The 16,714-nt window shown below is 38.8% G+C and overlaps 1 protein-coding gene across 8 annotated transcripts in view; it reads right to left on the reverse strand.

The window, feature by feature from the left end:
* The window catches only part of CPEB3 (cytoplasmic polyadenylation element binding protein 3), a 193,726-nt gene that overhangs the window by 168,926 nt on the left and 8,086 nt on the right, over positions 1 to 16,714 (reverse strand). For 5 of the 8 annotated variants that reach the window (XM_059398138.1, XM_059398137.1, XM_059398136.1 and 2 more), the window contains exon 2: positions 14,404 to 14,512. The exons of 2 other annotated variants lie outside the window; for them this stretch is intronic. In XM_059398138.1, coding sequence (XP_059254121.1) covers positions 14,404 to 14,407 — 4 coding nt within the window. In that variant the 5' untranslated portion in view covers positions 14,408 to 14,512. Of the gene's footprint in view, positions 1 to 14,399; positions 14,513 to 16,714 lie in introns of all 8 variants that reach the window. One more of the 8 variants, XM_059398134.1, reaches the window with a different exon arrangement.

Below are 16,714 nucleotides of genomic sequence, written 5' to 3' on the forward strand. Positions count from 1 at the left end.
GCAGGCAGAGAGAGAGAGGAGGAAGCAGGCTCCCCGCTGAGCAGAGAGCCTGATGTGGGGCTCGATCCCAGGACCCCGAGATCATGACCTGAGCCGAAGGCAGAGGCTTTAACCCACTGAGCCACTCAGGCACCCCTCAAAATACAGTTTTTTTAAAAAAGATTTTACTTATTTATTTGACAGACAGAGATCACAAGTAGGCAGAGAGGCAGGCAGAGAGAGAGGAGGAAGCAGAGAGCCTGATGTGGGACTCGATCCCAGGACCCTGGGACCATGACCTGAGCCGAAAGCAGAGGCTTTAACCCACTGAGCCACCCAGGCGTCCCTCAAATACAGTTTTACTATGGTATGCCCCTTCCTAAAACTTTTATTTTTCCCCTGCCAAGAGGAGAAAATACAAATTTAACTCTTCTTCTACCCTTCTTCCCAGCCATATCTAACTACTACAGGTCCCTGGATGGACCATGTACATACTGCACATACCAAACATGTACAGTATGCCTCTGCACATACTACTTCTCCCTGAAATACCTTTCTACCTCTTTTTTTTTTAAGATTTTATTTATTTATTTGACAGAGATCACAAGTGGGCAGAGAAGCAGGCAGAGAGAGAGAGGGAAGCAGGCCCTCCGCTGAGCAGAGATCCTGATGCGGGGCTCGATCCCAAGACCCTGAGATCATGACCTGAGCCAGAGGCAGAGGCTTAACCCACTGAGCCACCCAGGCACCTCCACCTTTCTATCTCTTAATAAGCTACTGTTACACACCCAATAAAACCCAGTTCAAATCATCAAAATCCCTGGCTATGTAAGCAGAATTGTCCATTCCCTCCTTTACATCCCCCGGTAATACAAACATACCTCTATTACAGTATTCTTGATACTTTAGTGTAATGATCTGTTTATACACCTATCTTTCCTAGAAAAGCTCCAGGATCAGGACTGTATTCATCTTTGTAACCCGGGCACTGGGCCTGAAATTCAGAGATAAAATAAAAGTTTGCTGACCAAATCAAAGAAAAAGTTTTTAACCTCAAATTATAGAGGCTGAGAGCACTTCTTTGATGTTAGGTGAAGAGAAATTCTCTTTGCCATCAAAAACATTATGTTTACTGATGCTGTAGTTAATGTTTATGGATCTTTTTTTTTTTTAAGATTTCATTTATTTATTTGACAGAGATCACAAGTAGGCAGAGAGACAGGCAGAGAGAGAGAGGAGGAAGCAGGCTCCCTACTGAGCAGAGAGCCCGATGCAGAGCTCGATTCCAGGACCCTGGGATCATGACCTGAGCTGAAGGCAGTGGCTTTAACCTACTGAGTCAATCAGGTGCCCCTGTAGTTAATGTTTGATTAAAATATTCCACACTAAAATTTGGTGGAATTAATCCTATCACAGGACATTAATCTCCTATCACAGGACGTTTAATTTGTTTACACATTTTCACTATTTTCCAAACTAAATTTTCTTTAAGCCATATTTTAAAGAAAAAGTTACTTGGTTGAAAGGCATAACTTTAAGGCCTTAGATACATATTAACACAAATTAGATACAAATTGTTTTTAAAAGGTTACAGCAAGGGCACCTGAGTGGCTCAGTTGGTTAAGCCTTCTGCCGTTGGCTCAGGTCTTGATCCCAGGGTCCTGAGATAGGGATCAAATCCAGCATCAGGCTCCTTGCTCAGTGGGGAGTCTGCTTCTCCCTCTCTTTCTGCCCTGCCCCTGCACACAAGTACGCGTGTGTTCTCTCTCTCTCGCAAATAAATTAATTAAATATTTTAAAAATAAATAAATAAAAGGTTGTAGCAGTTTACAGTTACTGCAGGCATTAACTTTTAATATGAAAATGATGCATGATTAGTGTATATAACAAAGAACAATATAGTTACTGTACTGATAACAACCTAATGTAAAAAAGTATCTATTCTTTTGATATACCAAATAAAATTAAGTCTCTTTTCAACATCCTAATATATTCAGTACTTCTGTCATTCTTCATCATACCTTCATGTGATAAGGAGATACTACAGATAAGTTTGTATACTTATAGGCACATACATTAACTGGAGATTCCATTTCAAATGACATGCCAATGTGTATATGTGTGTATTCCATAAAATATGAAAATAATGGAAAAAATATGAACACACTTATCTATGTTTTCTATGTTTCTAGACTTCAATTGTAATTAATCTTATTTTTTAAAATTTTTTATTTTTTTAAAGATTTTATTTATTTGACAAAGAGAACAGAAGCAGGAGGAGCTACAGGTAGAGGGAGAAGGGGAAGCAGGCTCCCCACTGAGCAAGGAGCCCAATGTGGGGCTCAATACCAGGACCCTGGGAATATGACCTGAGCCAAAGGCAGATGCTTAACCAACTGAACCACTAAAGCACCCCAGTAATTAATTTTAAAAACCAAATATTCATGAAGGTACAAATTTCTAGTTATAAAATAAGTCCTGGGGCTGTAATGTACAACATGGTGACTATAGTTAATAATACTGTATTGCATATTTGGAAGTTGCTAAGAGAATAGACATTAAAAGTTTTTATCACAAGAAAAAAAAATTGTAGGGGCTCCTGGGTGGTTCAGTGGGTTAAGCCTCTGCCTTCTGCTCAGGTCATAAGCTCAGGGTCCTGGGATGGAACCGCATCAGGCTCTCTGCTCAGCAGGGAGCCTGCTTCCCTCTGTCTCTGTCTGCCTCTCTGCCTACTTGTGATCTCTCTCTCTCTCTCTGCCAAATAAATAAATAAAAATCTTTTTAAAAAATTGTAACTATGTATGGTAATAGATGTTAGCTTATTGTGGTGATCATTTTGCAATATATACAAATATTGATCATGTTGTACACCTGAAACTAATATAAACATTTATACCTCAATTTTAAAATATCCATATATATTTTATGTATCTGTATTCATCTTGGACCTAAATAATGCACAGTGGCCCAGATATTTTTATATAAAAAGTTTTACACATCAAAAATTTGTGAACTTAATGTGCTTGGCTAGCTTAGTCAGGAAAGCATGTGACCCTTGATCTTGGGGTTTTAAGTTCAAGCCCCATATTAGTTGTAGAGATTACTTAAAAATAAAATCTTTAAAATAAAAATTTGTGAACTTATAGAGTACCTAAATTTGTACTCTTAAAAAAAGTGTCCTGGGGTGTCTGGCTGGTTCAGTTGGCTAAGTCTGCCTTTGGCTCAGGTCCTGATCTCAGGGTCCTGGGATGAGCCATGTTGGGCTCCCTGCTAAGCTGGGAGTCTGCTTCTCCCTCTCCCTCTAGCCCCTGCTTATGCTCTCTCTCTTGTTCACTCTCTCAAGTAATTAAAATCTTAATAAATAAATAAATTTGCTGATTTGATAAAGCATACCTCCCTTTACTAGATCTTATTATTTTCCTACTCTCATCATGTAACTCAGTCATAAGAACCTTCTGAAGAATGGAAAAATCGCAGAATAATTTCAGAAAATACAGTTAAGCATTTTTAAATGGGTCATTTTTCTTCCCTTATACTAATTCCGCTTTATATTTTAAATTTCCATTAAAAAATTATTCTGAGAGACCATGTGTTTTTTCAGAAGACTTCAGAGAAGCAAACTCTACCCAGTTAACATTTTAAGTTGTCTTCAAATCTCCTGACAGTTTTACCATTTCATTTTAAATGCTATTCGAAAGCCGCCCTCACTAAATTGGAATCAACAGGCACCACTCAGGGAGCTGGCTTGAGAGGTATCACCAGCTTCCACAGTTTCAACTTCTATTCCCAAAGTTTTAGCTGTGGCTATGAACATTTTCCTAAGAGCTTTCCAACTACCTACTAGACATTTCCATACACAAGGCTCATTGTGTCATTTATCATTATCTATAGACAAGTGTCAACCACTTACCTTAATATTTAAGGCTCTACCCTTCTAATCCTAACCCATGTTCCCAGATAATATTATCCCTACTTCTCCAGGCAAGTTGGTGTACTCAGGGTCTGAAGCTTGCCAATGTTAGTGATCCCATATGGAATGCCCTCTTCATCCTTTCTTCTTATCCTAATCTCACCTTTCTTCAGAGCCTCCTTCAAACATCAGTTCCTAACAATAGCATCTATCTGTATCATGCATTTATTGCTTTGCATTTCTATTTATCTTTTCTCTAAGCTTCTTGGGAAGGCACAAGTTTGGCAGAGTATTTTGCAGAGAGCTCACTAATCAAAGCTAACGTTTCTGGAACACATACTGTGAGCTAGACAAAATGCCAAGTGCTTTCCACATATTAGTTCATTTAATCCATGTAAAAAACCCATGAGATAAATACTGTTACCATCCTTAATTCCAGATGACAAAATGGAAACTTAGAAAGATAATTACTTGTCCAAGTTACAAAACTAGTAAATGCCAGATCTAGGACCCAATTTCAGGTTTGTCTAATTCTAAAGCTGTCTTTTCACTTGTGACTCATACAAACAGATCCTCTTGTCCTACTTGATCCATACAGCCCACGACACAGCTTGGGCTTCAAAGGTATGAAAAGAGGGAAAACTGTGGCTCAGCAACTTTTCTTTCTCCCATTGATACAAAGCTTTTATACAATGACCTTTGCCTGAAAACCAGAGATAAGCTCTAACCAAAGGATTCCAAATTCCACCCATGGGCAAGACCCAATCCCATTCCAGAGTGTTCTAAAAACAACATGTCTTCGAGAGAATGAATCATCAAAAGAACTGAGTTTAGTCTTCAAGGATCTTAAGAGCAAGACTGGTCCAGGCCTGAAAGTGATGGAGAGAACCTTTCTTTGCCATAATCTGCTTTAACAGCCTGTAATTTATAGGTGCTGTACAAGTTAGGTATCAGAGGAATCATCAGAACAAAAGGAAGGGCAACGGTCAGTATGTCTACCCAGGTAGCCCTTAGGTCCTAGTATTTGAAATCAAATGGTGTTTGTGTAATATCAGGGCCTTACATTCACAGAGATTAGCCTTTACCAAACTCTTTCACTTTTATTATCTCACTTGATGTTAATAGCCCTGTGCAGTGGATAGACAGCATAGGGCCCTCACATTCACTTAAGCAGATTATGCAATGCACCAGAAGGCTAGCCCCTAAGGCTAGTGGAGAATGAAATCTAACACATGTTCTGCTCATCAAGCTCATGAACCTTAATGTAGAGCTGTATCTACTTGGGAAAAAAGGCACCTTTTCCCAATTTCCACAAAGGGACTATATGAACAGGTAACAGTCACAAGGATAACTGCTGGGATCCCCACTTTAAAGATGTGGATGTCAATTATGCCTAAATAAAGCTAAAAAAATAAAAAATAAAGATGTGGAAACCCAGGTTCAAGGATGTTTGAAAATATAGTTAATAAGTAGTAGATCTAGGATTAGAATTCGGGTCTTCCAACTCACTAGGTAACACACTTTTTCAATTACCCCACAAGTCTCCCATTGGTTCAGTTTAATGCAGGTTTTCTCTGTCTTCTCATGTGGCAGACCAGGATTTTCAACACTTTGCTACAAACAGCTGAACCAAAATCCAGAGCTTTTTGGTGTAGCTCTGTCCTGAGGCCATAACTGTTCTCTTATTGAGGAAACTGAGATATGCATGCCAACTGTACCAAGAGGAATACTTTAGATGGATCTCTTATCACTTTGGGAAAAACAAATTGGGTCACCTGCCCTAATGTTAATGGATCATACATCACAGTGGCAGGGAATCAACATTATTAGTATTATGGGAGGTGGTATGTAGAAAGGACATTGAATATGAAATGCAATAATCTGAATTTAGATACAAGCATTACCACTTATTAGCTGCCTGGCCCTGGGAGATAACAAAAACAAATATTTATTAAGTAAATACTATTTACTTTGTCATGCACTTTATTTACGTGATGAATAACTGCACACAACCCTGAGAGGTTATGTACCTTCATTATCCCCATTTCATAGATGAAAATATTGAGGCTCTGAGAAGTCCAGATAACTTACCCTATATCACACTGTTGGTAAGTGGAGAAGCCAAGATTTAAACCCTCCAATATGATTCTAAAACCCATGTTCTCAATTTCTCAGTCTTTGTTTCCTCTAGAATAAAATAGAGATTATAATAACAGCTGCCCGACCTACATCAGAATTATATTAGCGTGTATGAGGGTATCTTTAATAAACCATAAAGCAATAAAGGTCAATGTATGAAATCCAAAGCTAATACTGACAGGCAGATATATTTATCTGGAAGGTGGACATTCAAGTATAGATTTCCTTGTCTCCTTTCTACTTAACATTGGGAGTCAAATGACCTATGTTAAGCCCATGCTTCTTAGAGCAACAATGATCTTGCTATACCTCTTTCTATATCCTGTTCCCTACTATGGTAGCAGAGTGCAGTGGGACATATCCTTAAAGTGCCACAGGACATAGATTTTATTATTAGCTTCAAAATCAGTGGATTGAGAGAATTTCTTCATCATCTGCTGATGACAATGATAATGATATTCATACTAACTGATCACTTAGTCTATGTAGGCATCTAGTTAAGCCTTTTATATGCCTTATCAGTTAATCCTCATAATAACTCTAAAAAGACAGAAGCTATCATTCTCATTTTTCACTAAGGAAACAAGGGCTTAGAAATGCTAAATAATTTGCCCAAGGTGACGTAACTTGTGAGTGAATAAGCTCAGGTCTATTTTGACTCCAAAACTCAAGCTCTAAAGCCTAACTCTCATCCCTTACCTCCTGCCACGCCCAAGCACAACCCAGAGGACTTACAACAGTGCCCACATTTTCTTCCTTACCATTAGGCTTCTGCTTCCCACTCTTTCTTACTTTAGTGACCATATATTTTCCAAACAAAAGTAAAAATATGTTGTTTGACAATCTTTAATAAACTCCAGAAAAATCTAGGACCTGTGGTTGTTTATCTTTCTCCTCTATATCTGATCACTGAGAACAAGCCCTATTCAGAGCATTCTTGGTTTTTCTTTTAGTCCAGGCCTGGCGTTTTAAATCCATCTGCACCAAAAAGCCTGAGAGTTTCTTAGAGAATGAGAGCTCAATTAGTGTTATTATTCTGAAAGACTCCTCTCTCAAAAGAAAAATATGAAAGGAAGAAAGGTTTTCCCTCTTTTTTTTTTTTTAAAATAAGTTCTTGAGACATCTCTTTGAAACATCCCACTCTTCTAGAAATGGTTTCTCCTGGGGAGAGGAGAGAAGGGGAAAAAAGAAGTATATCTGCTCTCTTAAGGGAGAGACATTGTTTCACCTCTCCTTTTCATTTTTAAAAATTTATGTATTTATGTGATCTCTACACCCAATGTGGGCTTGAACTTAAGATGCCAAGATCAAGAGTCACATGCCCTTCCAACTAAGCCAGCCAGGTGCCCCTGCCTCTTCTTTATAAAGTGGCTCTACACTGCTATTTGCACGGTAGGTCCTCCCTACAAAAGAGAGAACAAAAAAAAGAAAGCACAAACCCTAAATTTCATTTACTGAAATAACCTGCAAATTCCTTCATTCAACATTTATTGAGCACCTACTATGCAACAGGCTCCCAACATTCACTATTGCTCTCTTCCACCCAAATTCAAGATCAAGAACACTCAAAAGTAATAAACAAGAAAAAAAAAAGTTCTTCCTACGTGTGGGGGTGGGGAGGAATGGTTGTTGGAAAAATAAATATAATAAGAAAGTACCAGATAAATGTAAGTGCTACAAAGAACAAAAGAGTGATGTGACTGGGAGAATCTGGTAGGGTAGATTAGGTGATCATTAAAGATCTAATGACACCTGAATTAAGCTCACTCCTGAATTAAAGGATCCATCCATGCAAAGACTAGTGTGCAGGATGCAAAGGGAACAGCTAATGAACAGATCATAACAGAGGAAGAATAATCCTTTAGAGCAGAGGTTGGCACACTTTTTCTGTAAAAGAGTCACATAGTCAATATTATAGGCTTTGCAAGTCACATAAGTTCTCTTGAATATAACTGTTTTTGTTCTTGTTGTTGTAGTTGTTTTACAATCCTATAGAAATGTAAAAATCACTCTGGCAGTATAAAAATAGGTTTCTGGCAAAATTTGGTCCCGCCTTAGCTTTCTGACCCATTTTAGAGGAACACTTAATCTACTGTAGCTAGAGAGCAAGTAAACAATGAGGAAATTGGTACAAGATGAGATCTGGAAGGTAGGCAGGAACCAAATCGTGTAGAGCCTTTTAGGCTAAGTTAAGATTTTGGATTTTTTTCTGTGTGATGGAATCCCCTGGAGAGCCTTAAGCAAAACAGTGACATGGTCTGCTTTAAGCTTTCAAAAGACCATTGTGGTTCTCTGTGGAGAACAGACTGTTGTTGGGGTAAGAGTGGAAGCAGAGTTGACTAGAAGGCCAGCTATTGTATCATCCAGGCCAGAAAAGATGAAGGTGGTAGTGGTAGAGACAGAAGTGAACTGAACACTCTCAGTGAAAAGCTATGTTTATCAGTGAGGATCAAAATCATGGATGGATTCTTGAAATTCTACCTTAAAATCAAAACAGTAGGATAAAGAGCTTAGGTTGAGCTATAAATAGTATTAAGTTTGATTCACAGGAAAATCTTGGTTACTCAAATTTTTAGCAATATTTTGACATTTTTGATTTATAGATATTTGACTTTTGGGAAGATCTTTTTCTTTCTCTTCCTAGTGAAAAGATTCACAGTATCTCTGCTGGTTCCTCATCACATTATTTTCCCCTTTTCACCTCAATTTTTATAGACTTAGAATGCTCCTCTCGCTTCAAAGTGCACCACAGTCAACCAAAAGATAACTACTCTTTTGGGGCGCCTGGGTGGCTCAGTGGGTTAAGCCGCTGCCTTCGGCTCAGGTCATGATCTCAGGGTCTTGGGATCGAGTCCCGCATCAGGCTCTCTGCTCAGAGGGAGCCTGCTTCCTCCTCTCTGCCTGCCTCTCTGTCTACTTGTGATTTCTCTCTGTCAAATGAATAAATAAAATCTTAAAAAAAAAATCTTTAAAAAAAAAAAAAAGATAACTACTCTTTTAAAATCTGAGAAACTTCCAACTTCCCTTGGTCATACACCCCTCTCTCTGAAAATTTCCACCATCAGGAAGTTGTACATATAAGTGGTTCTCACATTGTCCAAAATCAGTTCCTTGTTCTCTTTCACAAAAGTACTGCAGAGGGGCTCCAGGATGGCTCAGTCAGTTAAAAGTCTGCCTTCAGCTGAGATCATGATCTCAGGGTCCTGGGATTCAGGCCCGGGTCGGGCTCCCTGCTTGGTGGGAGGCCTGCTTCTTCCTCTCCTTCTGCCCCAGACCCCGCACCCCGTGGTTCATGCACTCTCCCTCTCTGTCTCAAGTAAATAAATAAAATCTTTAAAAAAACTACTGCCAAGTTTTGAAAATTCATCAAGTTGTACATTTACTTTGGGCACTTTTTTGGTATATATCTTACGATTTTTTTAAAGTTGTTTGTTGGTGTAGAATACACACACACACACACACACACACACACAGAGGTTCCAGTGATCACAGCCTTTAGAGGGTAGTCAGATTAGACCATGTCATACGTTGACTTCCTTGGAAGCAGTTTCTGAGACTAAGTTTTGCACGCAAATGTTTTATTGCATATAGGACACAACTGGCAAGTACATTTACAATGAAATGAAGAAGGCAGGAAAAGTCAAGAGTTATATTGACACTCCCCCCTCCCAAAGGTGGTTACAACTGAGTACTCAGCTGATCTTGTGATGAGCTCTGGAGCTGAAATGGCCCTCAGGCTTGCCTCAAATAAGGCAAGGAAGCTATATCTTTGCATCTTAAATCAGCCAGTCACTGACTATAGGCTCCCGGGAACATAACCTGAAGTGAGGCTAAAGCAGTGGCCAGTAAAAACAAAGCTTCACATTCCACGATCAGGAGCCAGTATCTCCATCAGCTATGGGATGAGCACTTTAGCGAGAAGAGAGGATCTAGTTGAAGCATCATGCAGCCACTACAGAGGGGTATTTAGGTATTCTCATAGAGTCAGTTTTACCGTTTAAGGTTCATCATGGTGCATGGTATTTTACCATGGGTATACAGCATTTTAATTAAAATACTCTAGTAAAATTTAGGATATCAAATATACTAACTAGTATGCTAATTAGTATTTTCACTAAAACATGAAGTTTTACTATGTAACATAGTATCCTACAAGAAGCATACTGCATTTTATTAAAAATAAACAGACTTCATGTTCAAATATTCAGGAACACACTTTTTAAAAAAATACTGCTGGAGGGGCGCCTGGGTGGCTCAGTGGGTTAAAGCCTCTGCCTTCAGCTCAGGTCATGATCCCAGGGTCCTGGGATGGAGCCCCGCATTGGGCTCTCTGCTCAGCAGGGAGCCTGCTTCCTCCTCTCCCTCTCTCTCTGCCTGCCTCTCTGTCTACTTGTGATCTCTATCTGTCAAATAAATAAAATCTTTAAAAAAAATTAAAAAAAATACTGCTGGAAAAGTGACTCAAGTGCCATTTCAACTGTGCACCTTTATGCAGCTGATGATTAAACCTGAGCCATTTTTTACTCTTCCTTCTCTTCTCTCAAGTCATATGGCCCCTTCTGGGATAAGACTCCTCTATCCTCTTCTGTCATTGCCACCAATTCAGGTCTGCACCTTCATCTCCTCAAACCTAAAATGTCTCCTATGTTCAATGTCACCCAAGTTTTTTCTTTTTTTCTTTTTAATCTGTCAGAGAGAGAGAGAGTACAAGCAGGGAGTTCAGCAGGCAGAGGGAGCCTGATGTGGGACTTGATCCCAAGACCCTGGGATCATGACCTGGGCCAAAGGCAGGCATTTAACCAAGGGAGCCACCCAGGCATCCGTCACCCAAGTTGTTACAGAGATTAGAGTAATGCTCCACTGCATGCCTTGCATTAATTCCTCAAATAGTCATTGAAAGCCTGTATAAGGCTTTAGGGAAATAACTTTGGGCAAGAAGACACAATCCTTCCAACTCTTATAAACACTAATTTCCAGTGAGTGAGGTCTTAGTCAATATCATGATAAATAATTTCGTAGAAATTGTGATAAAAATGCTTGAAGAAGTACCAGATGTACAAAACCGTATGATGTCAGGATCTGGATTAAGAGGTCAGAATGTTTTCTAAAGTAAGCAAAATGAGCCTTAAAGAACAAAAGGATAAAGTTCAAAGGAAGATTGTTCTATGCAAAGAGAATGGCATACTTCTGGCTACCTTAAGGCTCTGGAAAGGAGGTAGCACAGTGTGCCCAGGGAACTAAAGAAGAAAGCCGGTAGCCACATTCTGGAGCTTGTAAGTAAGGAAACTGGTAAGCAAGCAAGGGCATTCATTATAAAGCCATTAGAAGTAGGATTTTATTTTGCTTTTTAAAAAATCTTTTCATTTGGAGATAAGTTCAGAATTGGAAAATTATAAAAAAGAATCTCCCTGTACTTTTCAACCACATTCTCCAAATGTTAACAACTTAAATGACCACAGTAGGGTCATCAAAATCAATTGATTCAATACTTACTACCTAATTTACAGACCTTATTTTACCAGCTGCTCCACTAATATCCCTTTTAAGATTCCAATCCAGAATCATGCATTGCTTTCATTGTCATGTCTCCTTAGTTTCCTTTAATATGGGATAGTCCTCAGTGTTTATCTTTCATGGCCTTGACTCTTTTGAATAGCACTGGCCAGTTATTAGGTAAAATGGACCTCAATTATCGTTTGTCTAATGTTTCCTCATGATCAAATTCAGGTTATATATTTTTGGCAATAATACCACAAAAGTGATGTTGTGTCCTTCTCGGTGCATCATTTCAGAGTGAACATGATAGTGTCTGTCAGATTTCCTCACTGTAAAACTATTCACTTTTTACGTAACTATCTTTGGGAAATTTGGGTTTTTTTTTTTTTTTAAGATTTACTTCTTCAAGAGAGAGTCAGGGGAGGGACAGAGGAAGAGAATCTTCAAGCAGACTCCCCACTGAGCTAAGAGTCTGTTGCAGGGCTTGATCTCATGATCCATGAGATCATGACCTGTGAGATCACAACCCATGAGATCACAACATGAGCTGAAATCAAGAGTCGGACATTTAACCATCCAAGCATCCCATCTTTGGGAAGATATTTTCTATTGAATATTCTGTTTCTCAACATACATTATCTAATAATTTTCACATCCATTAATGATTCTTGCCCGCATCAATTATTTCTGTGGTATTTGCAAATGGTGATCTGCTCTTTTCATCAACTCGTCTACATTAGCTGTAATGCTGCTCTAAGGAAGATTTTTTTCCTTCTCTCCTGATTTATTCATTTATTTTTTTATCAACAATAACTCATGAATTCATATTTTATTCCAGGAATTGTAATTCATTACTATTATTATTTTGTTACTCAAAATGTCTCCTGTCTCATTGGAATCCCTTCAGGTTGACTGCCAGGTCTTTTCTTTGAGCCATCCCTACTTTCTGGCACTGCAGATGTTCCAGCTCATGTACTTTTCCTGCCCCGATTTGGAATTAGCAAAGAGATAATTTCTCTAGAAAGAGCCTGGTTTGAGATACCACTTGATATATTCACTGGGGTGTCATCATCTTAGGTTCTCTCAACAGAGCTAAAAAGCATATTTATGTATACATCTGTGTTTATATCTATAGAATCATGAGTTTGTATCAATGCCTCCAATTCCAATAAAATATTACAGGGTTCACTATAGCCTTAGAAGTGTCCTTTATTTTTTGGGAGACAGTGCATGCATGTGCACACCCACCCCCTGTAAGTGGGAGGGGTGGGAGACAGGGAAAGAGATGGAAAGAGAATCTTGAGCAGACTCCACACTGAGTACAGAGTCCAACATGAGGTTCCGTCTCATGATCCTGAGATCCTGACCTAAGCTGAAACCAAGAGTAGTACATTTAACCCACTGAGCCACCCAGGCACCCCAGAAGAGGTGTTTTTTTTGTTTGTTTTTTACTTCAATAAATATTTACTGAACACCTGCCATTGGCCAGCCTCTGTGCTAGATATTGAGGATATAGTATTGAACAAAACCAGTATGGTTTCTTGGTCCCTGTCCCTGCCCTTATGAAGTTTAGATTCTGGAGGTACAGTTTATTAACTATTCCCTTTTTCTCCAAAATGGCTAAATTTAAATTTATGCTTTTTACTGGCTCTTTCTCAACAGGATTTAAATGGGCCACAGAAGGATTTTAAGCAGATAACATAATCAGTTCTACATTTCTTTTCCTTTTTAGTTCTACATTTCTTAAAAGGTCAGTCTACTGGAGAATCAAAGGAAGAAAAGAGCAGACTGGAAAGCCAATTTTCAAATCAGTTGGGGAGGGGTGAAAGCAAATGTGGGGAGGCCATTTTGAGGCTGTTAAGTAGTTCAAGGAAGAGATGACAGTCAAGTGGACTGAGGTGAAGGCAAGAAGAAAGGAAACAACTGTATTTGAGAAATACTTAGGAGATAAATGGACCATTTTGGTGACTGACTGAAAGTTAGGAGGATGAGCTAAGGAAGAAAAATTACTCAAGAAGACTCCTGGGTTTCTCAGAGTAGATACAAAAAGATTGGTTCACGTTTCCATATATTATAAATACAACTACATGTCTCTTGCATGAAATTGTAAGCAACCTGATGACCAGAACAGTGTAACCGTGTATGGTTCATATCTTTGTATCCCCAGTATCTCCTACAGTGTCTGGTACAAAGTTGGAGCTCCAGAAATGTTGAACAAATGACTGAATGGATGACCTTCCTCAGAATTACCAAGTTGAGATTTCAGCTGTAGAGAATCAAATTAGATAAAACATCCTCATAAAGGCTTCAAACCCCCTAAGCAGAGGAAAAGTACATATGCTGAATATCTATTCTCCCAGAAGGGTATATCCTGGTTTATTAGTTTATTATGTATACTTTCTCTTGTATCATTAATTCAACCTACCCAAGACGGAAGCTATAAAATAGAGGTAAGTGTTTGGCTGTAACAGTGAATTTCACTTTGCACCTAATAGACAGCCAATTACTATGCCTGTTAATTGCCTGTCCCTGGCAGCGGGTGGAGGTAAGAAAAGGCCTCTGTTTTCTCAACTCTTAAATGAGGCTATGGGGTTTAGATGAGAAGTTTCCAGCCTGAAGCAGGCATTCCATAAAAGCTGACACTCTTTGTCTTCATGTATCTATATACTCCTTCAAGACACAAGACACAAGACACAAAACCACTTCCCCAATTAGGAAGCCTGCCCAGACCACCAGTATGCAGCAATCTCTTTTTCCTTCTCTGAGCTCCTGGAATACTTATCTAATAAAATTCTTCAAAAATTAATCAAGGCTAGTCCTGTGACTGCTCTTGTAATAAATTGTTTTCTTTTTTACTTGTTATTTAACTACTCACATACTCATACACTGTTCTCCAGTGAAGTCAGATACGTCTTCATACGTGAATGTGAAGTCAGCTATGCCACTTATCTGCTATGACTTCATCTTCCCAGTTTTCAGTGTTCTCATCTGTAAAACGGGAGACATAGATACCTCTCTGGTAAGGTTGTTGTTAGGATTTGAAGTAATGTGTGTAGAGGGTTCAGTGCATGCCGCATATCTGGTATTCAACAAATAGATGCCAAGAAGCACCAGTGAGGGCAGTTGTCAGATCTGTTCCAAATTTCAATCCTGTCCCAGATATAGCACTTCACAGAGTATCTCACACATGGCTGCTGCTTGATATTTAGTTTATTTTTACTCCATCTTTTCCAAAAAAGATTTAAGGCAGCTAGGTGTTCAACAAATAAATTTGCTAAATGATGACAGGCCATACATTCTAGTCAGATGTTCTTTCTTCCTTTCAGTTCTTTCCATAATAAGCAAAACACCCCAATACTGTGACTTTTTAAACGTTTTTAATCATCCTTCACTTGCACCAAGGATTTCTTCTGTTACTTTTTAATCTAATAAATGAAAAAAATTTTAACTATAAAATACATGCTCATGGTGAAATGAAAACATTATGAGGTAATCAAATGAAAAGTATGCTCTTCTCCCCATATTCAGTCTTAGCATCCGGAGGTAATATTTTTTATTATTTTTTAAAGATTTTATTTATTTATTCGACAGACAGATGTCACAAGTAGGAAGAGAGACAGGCCGAGAGAGAGGAGGGGGGAAGCAGAGGCTCCCTGATCAGCAGAGAGCCCAATGCGGGGCTTGATCCCAGGACCCTGAGATCATGACCTGAGCTGAAGGCAGAGGCTTAACCCACTGAGCCACCCAGGCGCCCCTGGAGGTAATATTTTTTAAAAAACAATTTCCTATATATCCTTCCACAAATCTTTGTACATTTACATCCTGAAGTTAAAATAAAATGAAATAAAATAAAACAAGTAAATGGGATTATATATACATATATATGTGTGTGTGTGTATTTGCATACACACATACTATCAGCTACCTGCCTTTTTCACTTCATATGTACTTAGTGTTTACTGGTTTTGGTTTGGCAACTATCCTACCTTTAGTTATTAATAAAATATTTGCCATGATTTAGTGTCTTATTAATATAGGTTCCAAAAGGGTCTTTTCATCTTTTTTGCTGTACTCTATCCCCAGTACCTAAATAAAACCTGAAACATAAACATATAGTCAATAAATACTTGCTACGAATGTACTTCCTTCTGAGGAACTGCCTTCATTCATTCAAGGTATACTGCCCACTCTTAGCTAAGTGACAGGAAAGACTGATTAGATGCCTTATCCTTAAATTCTGAACTGTGAGTAGAATAAAAACAATGCTGAATTCCAGTGCTGAACCCATTTAAGCATGAGGAATGTCCCTGCTAACAATATTCTCTGGGGTGGCTGCTACTTCATGGTTCTAGCCTGGTTCTGCCTTACCTCCAATTTTGTGAACTAACCCATATCTTCCCAATGAATTGCCCTTTGGTTGTTCAGCATTTCTCAACCTCAGCACTACTGATAAATTTTTTTAAGGCTTTCTTTTTTTTAAGTAAGCTCTACACCCCATGTGGGGCTCACAACCCTGAGATTAAGAGTCCTACACTCCACCAACCGAGCCAGTCAGGTGCCCCAGCACTAATGACATTTTGAGCTACATAATTCTTTGTTCTGAGGGGCTGTTCTGTGCATTGCAGAATTTTTAGCAGCACTGCTGGTTTCTACCCACCAGTAGCTTTCCCTGCGTAACAATCAAAAATGTCTCCAGACATTAACAAATGTCCCCTAAAGGGATTGAATTAGCTAGTTGATTTCTATGGAACAACAACAACAAAAATCCTAACTGATGGCTACTATATTTTTGGCAACTTTTCCTTACGGCTTGTATAGAAATATCTCATTTGTTTAAATAGCTCGGTTATATCATATTATATAGGTGTGTCATACATTATTAAAATAGTCTACTAATAATGGATTTCAAGGTCTTCTCTGGTGTTATAATTTTTTTAAAGATTTTATTTTTAAGGAATCTGTACACCCAACATGAGCTTGCATTCACAACCCCAAGATCAAGATTCACTTGTTCCAACAACTGAACCAGCCAGGTGCCTTACCTGGTATTATTTTATTTTATTTTTTTAAAGATTTTATTTATTTATTTGTCAGAGAGAGAGAGAGAGAGAGCGAGAGCGAGCACAGGCAGACAGAGTGGAAGGCAGAGGCAGAGGGAGAAGCAGGCTCCCTGCTGAGCAAGGAGCCCTT

This window comes from Mustela nigripes, chromosome 4, assembly GCF_022355385.1.
Source record: "Mustela nigripes isolate SB6536 chromosome 4, MUSNIG.SB6536, whole genome shotgun sequence".
NCBI classification, from domain to species: Eukaryota; Metazoa; Chordata; class Mammalia; order Carnivora; family Mustelidae; genus Mustela; species Mustela nigripes.